The sequence below is a fragment of the Chrysemys picta genome, chromosome 3 (genome assembly GCF_011386835.1).
Source record: "Chrysemys picta bellii isolate R12L10 chromosome 3, ASM1138683v2, whole genome shotgun sequence".
Lineage (NCBI taxonomy): Eukaryota > Metazoa > Chordata > Testudines > Emydidae > Chrysemys > Chrysemys picta.
Window position 1 is genome coordinate 128265565 of NC_088793.1, and position 23264 is coordinate 128288828.

At 40.7% G+C, this 23264-nt stretch overlaps 1 protein-coding gene across 1 annotated transcript in view; it reads right to left on the reverse strand.

Annotated features, from left to right (window-relative positions):
- Positions 1-2163: 2163 nt before the first annotated feature.
- WDR27 (WD repeat domain 27) overlaps positions 2164-23264 on the reverse strand; it is a 198279-nt gene continuing 177178 nt past the window's right edge. Inside the window, exon 25 of the mRNA XM_065590464.1 lies at positions 2164-3067. Within this exon, the coding sequence (XP_065446536.1) occupies positions 3020-3067 (48 nt within the window). The 3' untranslated portion in view covers positions 2164-3019. The remainder of the gene's footprint in view (positions 3068-23264) is intronic.

The window sequence follows — 23264 nt, forward strand, 5'->3', positions numbered from 1 at the left end:
AGGGCAGGGAGCATGAGTATGCAGAGTCCCCGTCAAAGAACTCCAATTACAGGTAAGTAACCTTCATTTCTTCTTTGCGTGTCTTCTGCATATTCCCACTCATGGGATAGTTTGCCAGTGCTGCCTATTATTAAAGTTGACTGATACATCGTATTATACAGATCTTATTTTCAGGTGTTTATCAATTTACCAAACTTCGACTGTGTGGGCTGGCATTTTGCATGCTGGATGCCTGCCTCAGGCTGAGGTATTTTTTAGTCAACAAAATTTACAAAAAAATAGACAAAAAAATTTCAGCCAAAATAGTTCAACCATTTCTGAGAACAAGGCTGGGGAAAAATAATTGCTTTGCCTATATTGAAAATTTTTGGTAATCCTTTTATATGTCCTATGCTGGATTCACTAAAGTTAGTGCAGGAAGGCTCTGTGTCATTGAAGATCCTTGCACATCAAGGAGATTTATTCTAGGTAATGAAGAAGACCACCCTAACAGTATTTGCTATGTGAGTCAGTTTTAAGTAGCAACAGAACTTTGAAGAAGTTCTACCTGCAGAAGCCACTGAATTAGAGCACTCCTCGCCTGCCCTGACTACGCACTCTTCCTAGATAGAAGCACCAACCTTCTGAGCTGTACGGACAAGCTATGGCTCCTCCAGTAGAGAGGAGATTGTAGCTGCTTTGTGCCAATGGAATTTCATCCCCTCCTGGAGTTTCCACAGCTAGAACCTTGGTTAATGTCATCTTTGGTAAACCCTGGAGCGAATCTAGCCCACTGTACACGTCATTACGTATATAACAGGGCTGTCTGTCACTTTTAGGTCCAGGGTCAGCCAGCACTGATCTAGAGAGAAGCCCAACAGCCAGGTGCTGGGAATCAGCCAACTCAGCTGGAAAGTATCTAGTGATTGGGTCTGATTCCTAGCTGGAGGATATAAGTGAGGTCCCTAGCTCCAGAGAGAGCTGAGAGTACATTCTCCTGTGGCTGCAGCAGAAGGCTGCAAGAGGACAAGCTGGCGGAGGACGAGCCCCTTAAGCTACCAGTGGGCCCCACAATTTCTGTCAAGAACAGGACTGTTGCTTCTTCTTATTGTTCCACGTTTCCTTGTATTTGTGTGTTAAAAAACAAACTGAGCTCCAAGGAAAGGGATACAAATGGAATTGGGGGTGGCCGATTGTTTGACCTAGGCTGGTGATCAGGTCCAGCAGCCTACAATATACTATTGCACATATAATGTGAGATAACATGGGGACCAATTCTGATGCTATTCATCATGATGAATAGCACTTTATTCCACAGCAGTCCTGTTGACTTCGGTGAGACTACTTGAGAGAGTAAGGGTGTCAGAATCTAGCACACAGTAAGTGTATGGCTTAGCTCTGCAAGAAGCAGCTAAAGCTTATATGCAAGAGCACAGAATTAATGGAATCTAGAAACCTTAGATGAATCTTGACTTTTGTGTAACTAAAACATCAACCTTCTTATAAAAAGCAACAGAGGGTCCTGTGGCACCTTTGAGACTAACAGAAGTACTGGGAGCATAAGCTTTCGTGGGTAAGAACCTCACTTCTTCAGATGCAAGTAATGGAAATCTCCAGAGGCAGGTATATATCAGTGTGGAGATAACGAGGTTAGTTCAATCAGGGAGGGTGAGGTGCTCTGCTAGCAGTTGAGGTGTGAACAGGACCCTCTGTTGCTTTTTACAGATTCAGACTAACACGGCTACCCCTCTGATACTTGACAACCTTCTTATACTAAATGAACATAAGTGTTGTGCATCTAACCAAGGGGGTATCATCCACTTTTTAAATTCAATTATCTTATGGTATTGAAAAAGCTTACTGTAAAAAGGTGCATCTGTCACATTGCTGAGTTTTATTAATCTGTGTAGGCAGTGTACAAATCCCAGTTTTTTCCCTTGTGGCCCCATAGGAAAAGGTCTGAGAAGCAAGTTCAGCTGTATGTAATTGGCCAGCTAAAGACAATTGAGCTGGCAAGAGTAAAGGAGTTTTATAAGACTTAATGATCCTTTGTCCTGGTAAGTTTGGTTGGCTTGGCACCACAGTCCATATAAAAGGGTAATGTTTTCTCAGCATCACAAAGGTCAGATAAACATAGGCCCACAGTCTTAGATGTTCCCCATTTTTAAACAGACAGAGATGATGAATGATTCGAACACCAGTTTATTATTCAAAACAATATCCAACATCAGAATTTTCAAAGATTAGAGCAAACATAGCTAGAAATTGTACAAAAAAAATAAAAATAAAATAAAACCCCAAAAGCTTTCTCCCAGAACTAATTTTCTACTTCAATGCTTTTCAAATTTTCTATTTCTAGAAATGGGGCACACCCCTACTGTCACAGTAAAACTAAACATAAGTAAATTACCAAACTAAAATGTCAAGTTAGCTTTGTGAAGACAAGGCCTTTAAAATAAAAGTCTTTTCCCCATCCCTAACAACTTAACTGAATGGTGTACAAGAGATAACAGAATGCAATAAAATGGATATGAATCAGATTGTCTCAGTAATGAGGACCAAATTCTGCTATACTCAAGTTACTTCCATTAACCTCATGGGAGTTGCATAGATATAAACAAGGGACCAACATGACTCCTAATGTCATTTCATGAAGAATGAGGAACTTGAACTCATTTCAAGTCTTTAGTTATAGGCAGAAATTTTCGCTTTAAAACTGGACCACTTTCTATTTTAACTGTGTCACCAATCTACAGGTAAGAAACTCCAATACAGCCAAGCACTGCAGCACATGCCTACCTTTAAGCATGTGAGTGCCCCATTGACATCAATCCTTGAGCCTTTGCTGTACTGAGGCCTGAATGAGTACAATTGTACCATACTGTATCTTGTCCTTATTTTTCCAATGTAAGTGACATTATTTCTACAACTGTAATTTAAAAAGGAATATTTTGCGGCTTGCACAGTTGCCAGTCTCCTTTCTCTCAGCAAGCTGTTATTTCCAGAGCACCAGGGCCAGCATTCCACAGGCTGGCAAGCATCAAGGTAGAAACAACTGGAGTTTGCCATCCAAGGTGGCTGTGATGAGCTGTAGTTCAAAAAGAAAAGAACACATGGTTTCAATGGAGTTCTTTTCAGTGAGTAAAGTTTGCTTAGATGAGCACCGACATGAATTAAATAAATTTAGGATGTATTTAAGCTACTCCAAAATCTAGAGGTCCAGAATTCATTTTTAAAACAGTTTAAGATACAGGTTTAATTAATCCAAGCGAGTCTGAAAATTCCATTTTTATTTGGATTTTTCCCCAATTGGCTATTTTCAAGTTTGGTGCAAAATCAGTTACCACATGAACAAGTGGAAAACCAAATTATATATATAAACCATGCAGAAAATCAATCAGGTAGGGGGTGTGGATGTGAAATACTAAAAGTGGTGGATGAATGAAAAAGCTGTAACAAATGACAAAGGAAAGCACTCATTATTAATAAAGGTACATATGAACAAATATGTTTTGCACATGAACTAATTTTCACTGATGTTAAATGCAGTATAAGGATTTCCTCTGGGTGAAAGAACACTGAAAAAGGAACAAACTTCTGTTAAAAACAAAAGATACTTTAAAGATGTGCATTTCAGAGCTCTATATTGTATTTATTCCTCACCATCATCCTCTCCTTGGTAATAAAACTAGAGTACACAGCACAGTCTACAATTGCATAAACAGAACCTTGAAGTGCAGCTGTGGTCAGAAAAGTGATTTACAAATGGCACCTGGTATTCAAGAGATCTACACCATATGTGTATCCAGAGTCATATCTGCTGATTTGAATGACAAAAATCTAATAGTCTGTAATCGGCACTGTAGCTTGTGCTCTAAGCAATCCATCAAGATTGCTCTCACCAAGGTCACTACTGTCTCACGGTTGGACAAGTGACATGGCTCAAGACTCTAACTTTGGTTGTCATCTCTTCTCCCTGTTCTTCAGCATCCTTTTCCACTATCATGATTTCAACCACCACCTCTACGCTAAGACTCCTTTATCTATTCTACATCCCTGCCTTTTTCTGTTAGTTTTCTCATCTGTGACCTACTTTCTATTGCATCTCCGTAAAATGTCAAACCAAACATGGCGAACATAAAGTGTCTTCTGGAAATCCTCACTTCTCTCTTCCTCTTCAATCACCATCAATAATTTCACTATTCTTGTCATCCAGGTTCACATCTTTGTTGTCATTTGACCTCAATCTCTCCTTTTCTTTCTATACTGTCTATTGCTAAATCTTGCTATGTCTTCCTTTATAACATGGCCAAAATCTGCCCTTGTCTCCATGCCTACTGCCCTAATCTGTCATCTTCACTGCTGCAACCTCAAAACACACCACACCATTTAAATCTATGCAGCATGCGGCTTCTAAAATCATATTCTTTACCTGCCACTCCAGCAGTGTCATCCCCTTCTGAAAGTCTCCATTGGTTCCCTCTCTACTTCTGTATCTGAATATTGGAACGATGACAAGTATATAAAATATCTATTCATTCTAGCCCTCTTCCTCCCACATATCCTTTTACCCTCCCATGTCGTCATATGTTGAATATAAATTGTAAAATTCTCAGGGCGGAAACCTCATTATTTTTTTTGATACACATAATGCATACCACTGCCTATGGCATTGACCAATATGTCTCACTGTTCTCCATCTGTCTGTAGCCATCTGTTATTTCTTGTTTTATATTTGGATTATAAGATCTTTTGGGAAGGGGGTATCTTTTTGTTCTGTGTTTGTCCAGTGCTTAGCACAATGGTGTCCTGCTCCTTATGTGCCATAACTGCGGCTCCTAGGTACTATGGTAATGAATGTGATAATAGTATGGTGCTATATGATGTAGAACAATAATACAATATGCTTTTATTATAATTTATTCTTGTCAGCATTGCAGAACCAACTCAGCTCCAGGAGTGTGAGACAGAATTAAGCTAACCATTCAATAGAATAGAATCTAACTGAAGAATTCTTATTGCTGGTGATGATGTATGAACCAGAAAGAATCCAGTTTCACTTTCAAGGCCAGCAGCTAGACAAAAATTTCAAACTGACTGAACTTGATACTGAATTATTCAAAGGTAATAAACAAGAAACATCATAATACAGTTTTAGAATAATTTTGCAGAGTATACCTAAACTGGAAGGATTTATCAGTTTCAAAGAATTGATACTCTTTCTATAAACCTCCTCTATTTTCATTGACAAAACCACACAGCTTTTGAGATTAAAAAGATTTTGAAATTCCAACAGTTTCTTTCAATCAACACTGATGTTTACTTATGCAGCAAAATGGCATATTTGCAAAAACAGGGCTGAAAAAAATGTCCTATAGGTTGAGTCTGCCATCCAACTGAGCTGTTTTCCAGTTTTACATTCCATTGCTGAAGGATATGACAAGCCAGTGATGGAGAATTTCATCCCAGCATGTGAACGATCTTAAAAGAATTAGAGGCTAGTTCTCAAAATTCCCCAGTGAGGCTAAATTTTGTGCAACTTAGATGAAAAAAAGTATTGCTTGGTCTAAGCTTCTGCAGGCATTTCCACATGTCAACAAGAAAATTATTTTTCCATGTGTGCACTCCCCTTTCCACCCCCCTCACTTCCCACACCATGTAATCCTTATAGTTTCATAAACAGTGACTAAAAATGCAACACTATTTACTACAGAGCTGCCAAGTTTGAGACAGCAGTTGAAAGAGGATTTGTACGGGGATGGAAAAAGAATGTACAGGGTTGGAGCGAGATCAGGAGTCTGTATTCATGAGTCACGTTTGAGTGAGATCTGGTTAATTCTCATAAGAGAATTAATTTAGATAAACTACTGCAAAACTGGCATTTAAATGGCATTTCCACTCAGCTGGTGTACATTAACACAACTGGTAGGCAGGGACTGGCTGACACAAGAACTGGAAAGGGGATCTGGAGACACTGCTCACTGGTTTGAATCCAATCCAGGTTGGAAGAGAGCAAAAGATGTTACCATCTGTCCTCTTTACTGCATCCTATATAAATTGAGTTTGGTGGCCTCACTCCAGTTGCCAGTGTAGACAAAGGCCCACTTCACAATTGGCAACCACATTGGAAGTCTCAGCAGACAGGCTAAAGATGGAATGGGTATGGAGACTGAACTCTTCTTGTACTTGAAAGTGGTGCATCCAGATCAGAATTGAAGCACATTAGAGGTGCTGAGGGGAAGCTTGCACTCAGGGATGTAATGCTGTTTATATGTCCCCAAGCACTAAATGTAATGTCCCCCTTCCTACACAACTTGACATCCCCTCTTTCCATGCTCTACTCTTTTCATCACTCATCAAAAGTTCCCATCCTAACCCATTCTGCCTTTTCCCCCTATACCTCTAACAACACTGCCTCTTCTCTTTACTGCTACCATTCCCAGGTCCTTGATGGCTCTGCCCTCTCCTTAATGGTCCCTTGGTTTCTCAACCCACTTACACTGGCTGTAGATTAAAAAAGGCTTCCCCCAACTTCTGCTACTCCCCTGGGTGGATAGCCTCTTCACATGTGCTGCTGTGTACGGCTGTTCCCAGAGCCACCACTGGTTTTAGGAGGTGTAGTGGGAAGACAGTTTAGGCGGGCAGGAAGCTTTAAAAGAAGTCAGTGGCTGCCAAAGGAGCTTCCTGCAGAGAAGATAGGTGTTCGGCATCCTTGCCTGATGATCCTCTGCTTTCCCTTTTGACACTCCCAGTTGCTTCTCCTCCACCCTTTCCTTCCACAGGCCAATCAGTGGCAGAGGAAGGGGCAATTCTTACAATATGACAGTGCCCACTGTGGCTCTTGTAGGACTCTGTAGCTTCACGAACCCCAACCACCACTGGGGTATCTGGGACACAATTTACGTCAATGTTGCACAGCTGCTTTCTGTGTCTCCTCCCAGGACTGTTGATAAAAAGCGGATTTCAGTATCCAAGTCTGTCAATAAAGAACCTTTTAAGAGCAGTGAATGAGAAACCACGGCATGTTTGGAGGTTCAGTTCAGGTAGGCACTCAGAAGTCCACATGATTAATTGTAACTCATCCAAACCCCTTGAGTCTGCAATGTTCTCTTGTCTGTTTGAGGTAGTTCTATAAAAGTACCCATCATTGTAGTGCTCAGCTACTTACTGAGCTAGACATTGTTCCAGAAATCACAAAAGAATGATTTCTTGTGAAATTTTCACCTTTTCCTGCTTCCAGGCTGGTGCATGGAAATTATTATTTTTTTAAGTTATACAAAGTACTCTATCAAATCTCCTAAAAAGTTGGCCAGTATTATAGTAGTAGGATTAAGGGTAAAATTTTCAAAAGCATCTAAATGATACAGGAGCCTAAGTCTAATTAGAAGTCAATAGATCTCATGAAAATGGTACTTAGGAGCCTAAGTCACTTAAACACTTTTGAAAAATTTATCCTAAGTCAAATTTTACCATAAGGTCACATAGTGAAATCACAAAGTATGGTTCTACTCTGAAAGGACAGTATATTGAAAACAACACCTTACTCAAAATACCTACTATTTGTGAGTATTGAGACTCTACTCTTAACTTTACTGATTAATATATACTTTTGCCACTTTTTATTGCTAGAAGCATAGGATAGGCAGAAAATGCAGCTACAAGTGTGTGTCCTGGTTTCAATCAAAGGATTTCTAATTAAATTAAAACTGCAGATTCACTGAAGATTCATGTGTGTGTCAGAAAGAGCCCATCTTGACTTTCAGGCTCTATGATGAGATTACACAGCTAGAAGTTAGAAAAAAAAAGTATCTGTAAAATGAATACATTTGTTGTGGAAATCACTGAAAGACAGAGGAGCCCACGATGACATTTTGACAGAATGTTACTTTTTTCAGAGTATACCTGCATTTTAATTAATAAAATACCTCATTAAATTTTGGTAGAGTTAATTGCAGTTTGTACTAATATAGATCTTGGAGGCTACTGAGTGTTCAAGCCACAGCTCCTTGGATAGTTCTGAATCCAGACACTGGCAGCTATTAAAATTAGGGATGAGAGAACATGCTCAAGTATATTTAGAATCCATTCAAATTTTGAACAAAACATTCAAGCAAAAGAATCAATGTTCTGTGAACAAAACTTCTTCAAATTTATACCAGTGTGTGGTTTCTAGGTACACTTAAGCTACTTTAGCAAAAATCTTTCAGTAGACAGAGGATCAGAGAGTACTTCCCATTATTCCTGCATGTGCAGTCAGCACAGAAATGTAATAGTAACAAAGAGCAGAACAAAAAAGTAGCAATGGAAGAACTAACAGGAAGAAAAGTGGCAAGATAAGGACTGAAAAACTGAAGGTGTCTGGAAAGATTCAGAGGCATATTTCTCAACTCGTTAAGGCTCGTGAAGTGTGACAGACCCAAATGAGGGACACAATCCACACACACACAAAACTTAAAATGGTGTGTGATTCATACCTTTAGTGTAAATAACTAACACTTCAGTTTCATGATTATGCAAATGTTTTTGAACAATAAAAGTGAGGTGATATCAAATTTGTGTGGAATGCAGGTAACCTTGCAACTCAAATGTGCAATGTCCTTTAATATGATGTAAACTCAATTGGTATAGTGAGATGACTGATTTTTCATCTGTTGTTCTGGCAGGGTCTGCGGACATATCTCCATTGCTAGCGTGATCAAAACTGCCCCCGGGGTGCTAGAACTAGGGGTGCTGCTGCACCCACAGCTTAAAGTGGTTTCCACCATCTACAGGGTTTACAGTTTTGTTTGATGGCTTTCAGCAACCCCACTACAAAAATTGTTTCATACACCAATGCACGCCCCATAACAGACCTTTCAAGATCCCTGGGTCCTACACAGACCTATCGCAACATGTGGTGTACCTTTTCCAGTGCATTAAATGTCCCAATAGCAACTATGTGGGTGAAACCAGACAAATCCAACACTCTCAGATGATCATTGGCTGTCCAATATCTTGACAGATGAAAGGAGACGTGACGAAGTCGGTCCCTCGGTAGTGCTTACCAATGGTATGGGAAAAAAGCCTGATGTGCGAGCGGCAAATCTTCCCACAATGGCTACAGGTCCACTTGCCAGATAGCGGTTGGAGCATACTCTGCTTCCTGGCTCACCTGTGGGCCTCAGACTGGGCTCTCTGATGGCTCTCCATGGTGACTGCACCAGCCTTAACCTGGCTTCTCCAAACTGAGCGATTGTGGGCAGGATTTTCCCAATTGTCAGCGGTTTTTAAGTTGGCCATAGAGCACTGCCTTTGGCAGACGATCTTGAGGCATGCGCTCATGTCCCAACCAGTGAAGCCTGCAAACGTCCTGTGTAGTCCGCATAGACTATAGACCAGTTCTCTGAAGGATCTCGTTATTGGTGATCCGTTGGTCTCAAGTAATGAATGAATGAATTCACACAGGAAAGACAAAGACAAAGATAAAAGACCAAAATACCCTATCATCTGTGGGCGAACACTTTTCACAAAGCGATCACTCTATATCTGACTTATCAGTTCTCATCCTCAAAGGAAACCGGCACAAAACTTTCAAAAGACAAGCCTGGGAACTTAAATTCATAACTTTGCTAAACACAAAATCATGGACTGAATAGAGACACTGGATTTATGGCTTATTACAATAATCGGTACATCACTAATTCCTCCCCCCGCCTCCGCTTCCTAGCTACTTTTCTCCCTCTGCCCATGACTGGAGGCATGTTAATGGGCCACTTTACCTTGAATGGTCCCTTGTATGTGTTAACTACATATGCTAATCAATCTGTTCAAACCTTTTATATAACAGTGACACTTTGAATTAGTTTCCCAGACCTAAAGAAGAGCTCTGTGTAAGCTCTAAAGCTTGTCTCTAATCAACAGAAGTTGGTCCAATAAAAAGATATTACCTCACCCACGTTGTCTCTCTAATCTATAGTATGTGATTAATGAGGGGAGAGAACTTCAATTGGTGCAGCAGAGGTTTTGCTTGGGGAAGTATAGGAAAGACTGGATGCTTATCCAGACCTATTCGAATTCTCTCACTTCCCATCACCATGACCACTAATGCCTGTTCATTTCCTTCCTCCCAATGCCGCCACCCCATAGCCTCTTCTGCATTCCCACTCCCCCATATTACCCATGTTCATGGCATCACCCAGTCTTGCCAGACTCCATTGGTAATCTTCTGGGTTCTACAACCTCATTGCTGGGTGCAGGTGCAGGGTTTTGGTGCAAATTTGTGCATCCTGGGACTTCCCCATTCAAAAGAGGGGCCCCAAAGTTCAGAAGGCAACTGTGACAGTAATTACCTGAGTTCAGATTTGGGGGGTGGCTGGGGGGAAACTAACCAACACAGACCTGCCAGAGAATGCTGAACATGAGGTGCATGCGTGGCATGGCACATGCGTGATAACTGCATCTTTTAGAACAAGATATTCAGAAAAGCCTGCTTATGCCAGTGGATCAGCAGATGATAGGTGTAGTCCCCTCTCTAACACAAGAAGAACTTAAGAGGGGTGCTTCCAGCACCTGGATTCCTCCACTGAAATAGCAAGATTTTCAGGGAAAACTGCCATAGACTTTAATCTCCTCAACAGGCAAGCAGTGGGATCTGGGGCAATCCACCGACAGATCATTTCCTCCAGTAAACATTAAGGATACCTTTCTTTGTATTCGCTGTATATATCCTTTACATTAAAACCATTCTATATAACTACAATTAGTACAGAACATTGCCCTTCTCAGCAAAAAAAGTTTACCTGAAAGAACTTGAAGGAAAAGCTATAGGAGATAAATAGGAATCATCACTTGGATTCAAGATTACACAAAACAAATAGTTTAGGGAGAAAACATTTCATCTCTTCCTTATCCTAAACACAGAAGCCTTAATTAAGCATAATCCTCCTCTGCTTATTTGATTATAGTGGCCAGGCTGAAGTACAGTAAACCAGGATATTGACAGCAGCACTGATAGGCTATATGGAGGGGTCGTATTTAAGTAAACAAAGCTAAAGATGGAACACAATGGTGGAAGGATGTTAATTGTCCTTTATTTTGGAAAAATTAAGGTGAGCATGAGATTAATTGCAAGGCTTAGAGAATTTTCTTGGAATTCTTCCTAATACAGTATGCAGTTTGCAAAGGAAGCTCAGTGTTACCACATTTTTGGTTTTGAGAAATATCCTTCTATAGTGATGCCATATCAAAGGAGGTGCTGTAAGTTAGAGGTTTGTGGCTTTACAAAGTTCCAGCTGTTTGACTTTAGATGAAGGTATGCATAATACAGATTTTATTTTTGGTATTTCACACCTTATTGTGTGTGCTATAAATTAGGGAGATACAGTGTTCTGAAATTACTCAGAATTGCTTTTGGATTATTTCTTCATTACAAACACAAACACACACACACATTCCAGCTTGAGCCTGAATATCTACCCCACAATTAAACAGCCCTGCAACCCACAGGTAAGTGGTGAACATGGAGACCTGGGAGATGGGTCGGAAACAAGAGGGAGCATGGGCTATAATGGCAGAGAGAAAGGAGGGTCAGGGCAAAACTGGGAGGCAAGATCAAACCAGTATCTTAGATGCCTATATACAAATGCGAGAAGTATGGGTAATAAGCAGGAAGAACTGGAAGTGCTAATAAATAAATACAACTATGACATTGTTGGCATCACTGAAACTTGGTGGGATAATACACATGATTGGAATGTTGGTGTGGATGGGTACAGCTTGCTCAGGAAGGACAGACAGGGGAAAAAGGGAGGAGGTGTTGCCTTATATATTAAAAATGTACACACTTGGACTGAGGTGGAGATGGACATAGGAGATGGAAGTGTTGAGAGTCTCTGGGTTAGGCTAAAAGGGGTAAAAAACAAGGGTGATGTCATGCTAGGAGTCTACTACAGGCCACCTAACCAGGTGGAAGAGGTGGATGAGGCTTTTTTTAAACAACTAACAAAATCATCCAAAGCCCAAGATTTGGTGGTGAGGGGGGACTTCGACTATCAAAATATATGTTGGGAAAATAACACAGCGGGGCACAGACTATCCAACAAATTCTTGGACTGCATTGCAGACAACTTTTTATTTCAGAAGGTTGAAAAAGCAACTAGGGGGGAAGCTGTTCTAGACTTGATTTTAACAAATAGGGAGGAACTCGTTGAGAATTTGAAAGTAGAAGGCAGCTTGGGTGAAAGTGATCATGAAATCATAGAGTTTGCAATTCTAAGGAAAGGTAGAAGGGAGTACAGCAAAATAGAGACAATGGATTTCAGGAAGGCGGATTTTGGTAAGCTCAGAGAGCTGATAGGTAAGGTCCCATGGGAATCAAGACTCAGGGGAAAAACAACTGAGGAGAGTTGGCAGTTTTTCAAAGGGACACAAGACTCAGGGGAAAAACAATTGAGGAGAGTTGGCAGGTTTTCAAAGGGACACTATTAAGGGCCGAAAAGCAAGCTATTCCGCTGGTTAGGAAAGATAGAAAATGTGGCAAAAGACCACCTTGGCTTAACCACGAGATCTTGCATGATCTAAAAAATAAAAAGGAGTCATATAAAAAATGGAAACTAGGACAGATTACAAAGGATGAATATAGGCAAACAACACAGGAATGCAGGGGCAAGATTAGAAAGGCAAAGGCACAAAATGAACTCAAACTAGCTACAGGAATAAAGGGAAACAAGAAGACTTTTTATCAATACATTAGAAGCAAGAGGAAGACCAAAGACAGGGTAGGCCCACTGCTCAGTGAAGAGGGAGAAACAGTAACAGGAAACTTGGAAATGGCAGAGATGCTTAATGACTTCTTTGTTTCGGTCTTCACCGAGAAGTCTGAAGGCATGCCTAACATAGTGAATGCTAATGGGAAGGGGGTAGGTTTAGCAAATAAAATAAAAAAAGGAACAAGTTAAAAATCACTTAGAAAAATTAGATGCCTGCAAGTCACCAGGGCCTGATTAAATGCATCCTAGAATACTCAAGGAGCTAATAGAGGAGGTATCTGAGCCTCTAGCTATTATCTTTGGAAAATCATGGGAGACGGGAGAGATTCCAGAAGACTGGAAAAGGGCAAATATAGTGCCCATCTATAAAAAAGGAAATAAAAACAACCCAGGAAACTACAGACCAGTTAGTTTAACTTCTGTGCCAGGGAAGATAATGGAGCAAGTAATTAAGGAAATCATCTGCAAACACTTGGAAGGTGGTAAGGTGATAGGGAATAGCCAGCATGGATTTGTAAAGAACAAATCGTGTCAAACCAATCTGATAGCTTTCTTTGATAGGATAACGAGTCTTGTGGATAAGGGAGAAGCTGTGGATGTGGTATACTAGACTTTAGTAAGGCATTTGATACGGTCTCGCATGATATTCTTATTGATAAACTAGGCAAATCAACTTAGATGGGGCTACTATAAGGTGGGTGCATAATTGGCTGGATAACTGTACTCACAGAGTTGTTATTAATGGTTCCCAATCCTGCTGGAAAGGCATAACGAGTGGGGTACTGCAGGGGTCTGTTTTGGGACCGGCTCTGTTCAATATCTTTATTAACGACTTAGATATTGGCATAGAAAGTACGCTTATTAAGTTTGCAGATGATACCAAACTGGGAGGGATTGCAACTGCTTTGGAGGACAGTGTCATAATTCAAAATGATCTGGACAAATTGGAGAAATGGTCTGAGGTAAACATGATGAAATTTAACAGAGACAAATGCAAAGTGCTCCACTTAGGAAGGAAAAATCAGTTTCACACGTACAGAATGGGAAGAGACTGCCTACGAAGGAGTACGGCAGAAAGGGATCTAGGGGTTATAGTGGACCACAAGCTAAATATGAGTCAACAGTGTGATGCTGTTGCAAAAAAAGCAAACGTGGTTCTGGGATGTACTAACAGGTGTGTTGTGAGCAAGACACGAGAAGTCATTCTTCTGCTCTATTCTGCGCTGGTTCGGACTCAACTGGAGTATTGTGTCCAGTTCTGGGCACTGCATTTCAAGAAAGATGTGGAGAAATTGGAGCGGGTCCAGAGAAGAGCAACAAGAATGATTAACGGTCTTGAGAACATGACCTATGAAGGAAGGCTGAAAGAATTGGGTTTGTTTAGTTTGGAAAAGAGAAGACTGAGAGGGGACATGATAGCAGTTTTCAGGTATCTAAAAGGAGGAGGGAGAAAACTTGTTCACCTTAGTCTCTAAGGATCGAACAAGAAGCAGTGGGCTTAAACTGCAGCAAGGGAGATTTAGGTTGGACATTAGGAAAAAGTTCCTAACTGTCAGGGTGGTTAAACACTGGAATAAATTGCCTAAGGAGGTTGTGGAATCTCCATCTCTGGAGATATTTAAGAGTAGGTTAGATAAATGTCTATCAGGGATGGTCTAGACAGTATTTGGTCCTGCCATGAGGGCAGGGGACTGGACTCGATGACCTTTCGAGGTCCCTTCCAGTCCTAGAATCTATGAATCTATGAAAAACCCGAGCCCTGACAGCTTGAGTCAGCTGACATAGGCCAGCCATCGGTGTTTAATTGAAGTGTAGACATTCCGGTAGGGACATCCAGAGGATGGAGGTTGCATCCCTGACCATCTTGGCTAATAGCCACTGATGGAGCTATATTCCATTAACTTGACTAATTCTTTTTTTAACCCAATTATTTCTTTTGTTTGTTTTAAATCTGTTGCCTATTAATTTCATTGAGTGATCCCTAGTTCTTGTGTTCTGTGAAAGAATAAATAACACTTCCCTATTCACTCTCTCCATGATAAAGCAGTGAGAAGGAATCAGACATTCTAATTTGGGTAAGAACACTAGCTAGGTACTCAGCTGGTGTATATTGGCCTGACTCCATTGATTTCAACTACACTGATTTACACCAGCTGAAGATCTGACCCATTATGTCTCCCTAAATCATCCCTGACGCTTCATACAGATCAATAACTCTTCACTTCCTATCCTAACCTGCTGCATAGAACTAATGAGAATTGTTAAAACAGTTGCTGCAGTTCACTCTAGAGGTAACCACATTTCTGTTTCTGAAAGTAATTCCCTATGCATAGTTTGTATATTAGTTTAGATTTGCAAATTATTTTTGAATACTTCATTTTCTAGTCTATTCTTTTCAGATTCTTATACAATGTCCATCATTGTGGTAACTAAAGTGATTAAAGGAACAATATAAAAGTGTTGCATACTGTGTTATTATTTATTATATACTAGGGCTGCATATGGGAATGGGGGGAGAGTAAATGACAAAGATGACATTGCCTGCAGCACTTTATTTCAAAGGACATCCTGACAGTGATTAATGTCTGTGCTGGATGAATGTGAAGTATGTATTCAATTCTGCCTTTGAAATATGACTCGAGCAGTGCTGCCAAAATATATTCTTCTCAGGACAAACATTTCACTAGTTCTGAAATCCGCAGACAACTTGAAAGCTAGGTCTTACAGATTCATAAATTTTAAGGCCAGAAAGGACTGTTAGGATCACCTCATCTGACCTCCATCATAAACACAGGACAAAGAACTTCACGCAGTAATTTCTGCATTAAGACAACTGTTTGTTTGAGCTTTGGCATATATTTTTAAAAGACAGTTAATCTTCACTTAAAAACTGTTAAGTGATGGAGAATCCACCATGTCCCCAGATAATTTGTTCCAATCATTAATTACCTTCACTGTTAAAACTCTGTGCCTTATTTCCAGTTTAAATTTGTCTTGCTTCAACATCCAACCACTGGATTTCATTATGTCATTTTCTGCTAGATTAAAGAGCTGTCTACTATCATAAATCTCTCCCCCAAAGGTACTTGTTGATCATGATCAAGTAAAACTCTTAACTTTCTCTTGGATAAACTAAATAGAATGAGCTTTTTAAGAATATTCCTATAAGGTTAGTTTTCCAGACCTCAAATAACCCTTGTAGCTCTTTTCTGAACCCATTCCAATTTTTTAACATCTTTTTTGACATGTTGACACCAGAATTGGATACCGTATTCCAGTAGCTGTCTCACTAAGTAATGGCTGTATATAGATGGAATACCATCTTTCTATTCCTTCTAGATATTCCACTGCTTAGGAGGGAATTACACATTCTAACTTGGGTAAGAACACCAATCAGGCACTCAAGCCTACTAACTACAACATTGCATTGGAACCTCATGCTCTATTGGTTATCTACCATGACCCTTAAGTCCTTTTCATTCATCCTACATTCCAGGATACAACCTCCATCCTGTGTAATCTACATCCTTTGTTTCTAGATGTATGACCTTGCATATGGCTGTGTTGAAATGTGTGTTGTTCCAATGAGCCCAATTTACTAAGCAGTCGAGTTCAAACTGTATGACTGACCTGTCATTATTTACTGCTCCACCAATTTTTGTGGCATGTGCAAACATTACTAGCAATGATTTTATATTTTCTTCCAGATCATTTATACAGATATGAATAGCATTGGACCAAAAACAGATCCCTGCAAGACCCCACTAGAAATACATCTATTGGATGATGATTCCCCATTTACAATTGCTTTTTCAGGTCTATCAGTTAACCACTTCTTAGTTCATTTCATATGGGATGCAGATTTTATACAATGCTAATTTAAAAAAAATGAATGTCATGCAGGACTAAATCAAATGCACTACAGAAGAAGCCTACAAGGTCAACAATGTTACCTTTATCAGCCAAACATGTCTGCCTATGAGATTACATCTTCCTTTCTGAATACAGAGCAGAAATATTTATTGAATACATCTGTCTTTTCTGCATGCATCATAATTTTTACATCCTTGTCTTGTACTAGATCTGTAACCATTGCAAGGAATTTGTACTCCACGCCTCTTCTACACACTTTATCTTTCTTAAGTAGGGTGTATTCAGCGATTTTACCAAGTTCAGCTGTCAGTTATTCCAATTGGTTACCCTGAAGACTGAGCATTGAGACCAAAGCAGTACAAGCCATACATCCTCCTCTCACTAGAGAAGGTGGCCCACAAAGCCCCCCAGCAAAACTCCCTAATCTTACAGCACTTATCTAGCCAATTTTTTACCTCTGATATCTTGTGCTATCGTCTCTGAAATGTGGACTAGGAACTACTTCTAAGATCACCTGTACTTTCCTTTCCTTCAGCTCCCTTCTGAGATCCCTGAAGCTTTTAATGATCTGCAAAATGTCTTCCAAAGCAGTGTCATTCATGCCAATATCTTTCATAACCAACAGATTCTTGTCCACAGGATTCAGAGTCCCATTCAGTCCCTCAGTGATGTGTATTGTCTTTGCTTTAGAAAGACAGCCCACATCCTGCTGTTCTTTTGCCCCCTACTGAACATTTTATCCACTCTCAGTAATTTTGATTCCCCGATGAAGACTGTCTGCGGTCTTCTTTTGAGCATCTTTGATGTCCTCAAGGATTAGGCTGAGCATCCATCCTCAAGTGTATCCTGGGGAGATCCCTGTTCCTCCTCTCAACTGGAATCTTCTAGTGCATTATAAGCAGCTTCTGCACTGAGTACCTGAAAGTGATTAGATATCGCTACATGAGGTGAATTTCTCCTGGTCCTCTTTCCTCCAGAAATCTCAGACTGTCCATCTTCTGCTTCTGACTGTACAGAATGTCTCCTGCTTCCATTTTCTTATTTTGTCACAAACTGCCAGTTCTCCTCTCTGTTTTCCATTCTCTCCTGTTCCCTTGAAACCAATTCATTCTCCAGCTGTGTCCGTGGAGGTGCTGCCCATAGCTGGTTGTCCAAGAACTCTTCTGTCTCTCTGATGCTATACAAGGTCAATCACTGCCCTTGAGACCTCAGATTTTTTCTTCCAATACAGCCATCAACTTGTACTTTGTGCATAGGAAGTCTCTATCTTCAGACAAAAAATAGAACATGGCACAGCCCTTGAAGATTACAATAACTTTTCCATTGCTGGGTATGTAGAGCTGTACATGAGGGAAATTTTTTTCCTACAGTTTAGCTTGCAACCTCCCTCAGAAACTTACCTGTTAGCCTCTTCTGTTTGCCTGCTTAGGAGTTCACTTGACAATGATTTATATTCTTGGATTCATTTCGTCAGCGCTGCCCCGTCACAGAGACTCCAAAAATAGACTGCTTTCACCTGACCTGCTCAGGTGCCTAATAGCCACACAGCCCTTGCAGAAATCCAGCCAATGGACAAACAGATCTCACACACAACTCCTCAAGTCCCGTTACCTCCAAACACAGTATCTACAATTACTGCATAAAAATTCCACTGGTAGACTCTCCTCATTGCCTGCCAATGTAACGCAGTACTCTCTCGATTAGATTCTGTCTGCCTTTGTTCAAGGAAAGAGGAACAAATATCAGACAAATGACAACATTAAGTTGTTAGCATGGATCATCCTGGTGATGTCCCAAGCAACCAGTTCAAACAGGGGATGATAACCAGGCAACAGGATTCCAGGTGGCAAAGGTATGTACAGTATATATTTTAACCTTAATTTCAATCATAGTCATAGCTGTTTGTTGTTCCAGATGTCTATGCATAAAATGGAACTTCCTTATTTGTTCATTTCCTTTCTACGAGGTTTTCTAGAACAGTCAAGATGCAATTCTGTGGATTAGGACAAAATAGCGGGCAACAGTATTTCCTGGTTCAAATTAAATGTAGAAAACAACTTCAATCTGACTTCAGGCAGTGTCATGAGGATTACAAAGTTCAGGGGATAATCATCTAGGTGGTCCTTGTACCTTACAGAATAAGGGTATGCAGCTCCCTGAATTTTCTGGCAGAAGAAATTGCAACAAGAAATAGGATCATCAGGTACAGTAAACAGACATTATTTTGAGGGGCTCAAAGGGAGATGCTGTGAGAACACTGCAAACCTAATTTTAATGGAGGAACAGTTTCAATTTTTCTGTGATTTCCGGAGTTTAGACATACCTGTGTGGTGGCCCATGGAAAAGTGATCCACTGCACCCAAGAATGCTACAACATTTGTGCAATATGCCGTAACTAAAGCGTCAATCAAAACCAAATCCAGATAAGGTTGCGGGAATTCCTGAACCAGAAGGAAAATATTTCCCTATACAGTAAGGAAAAAGACTGCTTCCAGGAGAATACCTTGGCAAACGTGACCTTATCTGACAATGTCCTCTTTCTTTCACACACCTTCCTCTTGGTTGCTTTTATGACGACTACTACCCTATACTCCGCTTTTTCAATACATAATTTATGTCAATTTGCATTCACATATACCAACATATGAGGCATAATTTACACCACCATTTAAGTCACCTGTTTGGTCTTTCAGCTTTGCATGATTCTTACAGAGTATGCATTTCTGTAAGTTAAGTATTTAAAGCCAAATTCTTTGCTGGTGTAAGTGGTCAAAACTCCATAGAAGTCAGTTGATTCCAACTTCTCCCCTCCTATGGCACAGTATATGTTTAAAAATCCCTACAGAAACCCAGCCTGCCTTTTATCAGTTGTTATCACAGGTGTTTATTCACCTTGCTAGATATTTTAAGTCACATCATCTTCCCACGCAATCAACACTTGGTATATTTTGCATAAAATCAAAAATTACAAACACCGAGGCCTGGATCCACAAAGGAACTTAGGTGTTACAAAGCTGAGCATTGCAACTCCTACCTTTTAGATACCTAGAAAATCACAGAACACTGCAATCTACAACGCCTAAATTAGGTGCCTAGGCTCCTATACAATGGAGATAGGTAGGTATCTTAGAATGTAATCCACAAAAAACAGCATGCTAGGCAGCTCCCCACCTAAGCTAGCCAATGGGGAATGTTAATGAGGGGTGTGTCCTTAAGCCACATCCCTCTCACAGAATTAAGCACCTAAATCCAGGCTGCAGGGAGGTGCTTATCTCTGCTAGCAATCCACAACCAGGAACCCCTCTCCTGGAATCAAGTGGCTAAGTCATTTCTTGTGAGAACGAGTGAGGCACCTGTCTCATCGCACACAAACAGGCAGGTGGTGAGGGAGCTCAACAGTAAGTGCAACTTACCTGGGATGTAGGAAACCTGGATTCAATTCCTTGCTTTGCTGGGGTGTGGGTGGAGAATTTGAATAGGGTCTCCCACCTCTCAGGAGAGTGTGCTGAGCACTAAACTATTCTGGTGTGAGTCTCAATCTCTTCTGTTGAAGCTGTTCTACTGTGTACAAACACTTGAGAGTCACTGGGACAAAGAGAGAGAGAGAAAGAGACAGTGCACGCATGCTAGAATGAGACTATAGCCTGGTGGTCAGGACACCAAGGTAGGAGACCCAGTGTCCAGCCCCCCTATTCCAATGACTCTTTATTTATCCACAGCGGGACAGCTTCAACAGGCAAGACTGAGGGAGCCCCACTTCAAAATATCCCATAGCTTAATGGTTGGAGCACTCAGAGGTAGAAGACCCCTGTTCAAATCTTCTCCCCCCACTTCAGGCAGGTAAGTATCTTAACCCCTGGACTAAAAGTTATAAGGTGGGCACTGAGACCATCATCACTGGCCAGATTTTGAATGGGGCTTAGTCCAGTAGGTGGCCTCTGAGCATACAAGTTAGGCAGAGGAGCACCTATCTTCCCCTGGTTTGTGGATCTTTCTGGATCTTAGGTGGGAGATAGGAGTCTGGATGCCTAGGGAGAGGCAGCAGTGTACACGCCTAGAGGTAGAAACGTAGGCGCCTAGGGAACTTTTACTGCAAAAATGTAGGCCCTAAATGACTTTAGGTGCGTACAGAGTTAGCAGCAGCTGACCAGAAATTCTGTGGATTGCAGTGTAGCCTGAAATAGAGACATAGGTGCCCTAAATCTGGGATTAGGCACCTAAATCCCTTTATGGATCTTGGCCCAAGTTTTAGGGCTAAATATCGGACTGGTGGTGCATGAAGCAACAGACATTTACTCCTGCAGTAGGAGTTGCAAACAATGGCATAGTTCAGAACTCCTGCAAGAAGATGGTCTGAAGAAGAAAAGGCAGTTTAACTTGAGTTTGTTTGCTTTAAGCAAGTGTAAGAAACAGCATAACATTAATTCACAGCAGCAGTCAGCAAGCATATTCAGGATGGCCTAGTCTGCCACTGCATTGTCACAAAAGCATAAAGAGGTTTCTCAAAGAGAAGTGAGCAGTGCTGCTGCATTTGGAATGTGCAGCGTATTAAAATTAAGAAGAGTGATCAATGTAGCACACACAGAAGCCAGGCAAATCTTTGTTGTGGTGTTATGGTAACTGGTCTGTTGCAAATTCCGTGAATATATTTTTCTCAGACACATATCACACTCTGATCTGCTCAAAGTTTTGGGATTTCCTGTATTTGTGTCTAAGGAAGAATGGTCCAATGACTAGGGCACTAGCCTAGGACTTGAGACACCTGGGTTCAAGTCTGTGTTCCACCAAAGACTTCCTGTATGACTTTGGGCAAGTAACTGTGTCTCTTGGTGCCTCAGTTCCTCATGTGTAAGCCCCTTCATTTTCAGTTTACACTAATTTTTATCCCCCAAATCCTGGGTTTTACAAAAAGTATTATTCTTTTTTTTCAGATTTTCACCCTATTTTTGTATCATTCACATATATAAAAAATAACTTGTATTAGGAAAATACAGTACATTGCATGAGACATTTATTACGATGATACATTAGTCTGTGTGAATATACAAAGCTATCTGTTGAAGTAAGGCTATGTATTAGTCTAGAAGATACACACAATTAACCAGGGGTTCTCAAACTGGGGATCGCGAGGTTATTACATGGGGGGTCGTGAGCAGTCAGCCTCCACCCCAAACCCTGTTTTGCATCCAGCATTATAATGGTGTTAAATATATAAAAAAGTGTTTTTAATTTATAAGGGGGGTCGCACTCAGAGGCTTGCTATTTGAAAGGGGTTGCCAGTACAAAAGTTTGAGAACAAATAGGCACGCACGCAAACTCTGAAGTGTGTGCGCATCTGAGTGTACTGATGAATCTCACGCCCACCACGTACACATTTCAAGCTGTTAGTAGATCACGGTTTAAAGATTTGACACAGTAAAATGTGAAGAAAATGAAAATCGGTATCAGAATACGTTTCAGAACATAAGGAAGTATTCGAAAGTTTTTAAAAAACAAAAACAGGAGAAAAGGATAAATTTGAGTGTTTGTGCTGCAAATGGTGTGGCATCGAATTTGATACTCGGGCTGACCAGATTAAAGAACATTTGGAGACCAAATGACATTTAAGACTAAAACAAGAAGGTGAAAATAGAAACAAGCAAACATTGGAATTAGCATTTATCCAGATACAACAGAAAGAACAAGATCAACACAATGTACTAAGTGAATTTATATGTGCCCTCTGCTTTTCAGAGCAGCTACTAGGCCTTGCTCATGGTTCTTTGTACAAAATTATTGTCCCGCTGCAAAATCCTTGCCAAATTCAATCAATCTGATCAAGAAATATTTGGAGGAGAATGATGTTGCTCCGACCAACAAAATTAAAGAGAGATTGACTGGAAATATAGTTAGCGCTTTGATTTTTGATGAATCGCCAAATGTTCTCAACCGTAGTGATTTGTTTTCATTTTTTTATTTTATTGTGGAGATGCTTGCACTCATTTTGGCAGATTTGGAGTTTGTAAAGTCAGCAAACAGTCAACCCATTGCAGCTTCGGTCAGTAAAACTTTAAATGAATATGCAGTTACCTGGAATAATGTAGCAAAAGTGAATTCTGACTCAGCTTCTTACTCTGGAAAGTTCACACAAGATGTAAAGCTGAATGAAAAACCTGAATTGCTTCATTTGTCTTGCCCAGGGCCGGCTCCAGGCACCAGCTTCTCAAGCAGGTGCTTGGGACGGCCGCTCCAGAGAGGGGCGGCACGTCCAGGTATTCAGCAGCAATTCGGCGGACGGTCCCTCACTCCGCCTGGGAGTGAAGGACCTCCCACCTAATTGCCGCCGCAGATCAGGATCACGATCGCGGATTTTTTTGTTTGTTTGTTTTTTGTTGTTGTTTTGGCTGCTTGGGGCGGCCAAAACCCTGGAGCAGGCCCTGGTCTTGCTCAGCTCACCTGCTGCACATTGCTGTCTCTCATGCAACAGATGTTCCCAAAATGGCTGATTTAAAAAAGTTTGTAACATGCTGGTGCAGTTTTCAAGCGTGCAGGTAAAACCAAAAACCTCTTCTATGATATCTGTGAAGAAATCGTGTTTCAATGCAGCATTCCATTTCCAGTTGTACCAACAAGATGGTTCAGTCTGTATTTGGCTCCACAGAATGTTCAGAAGGCATGGAGCGTCTT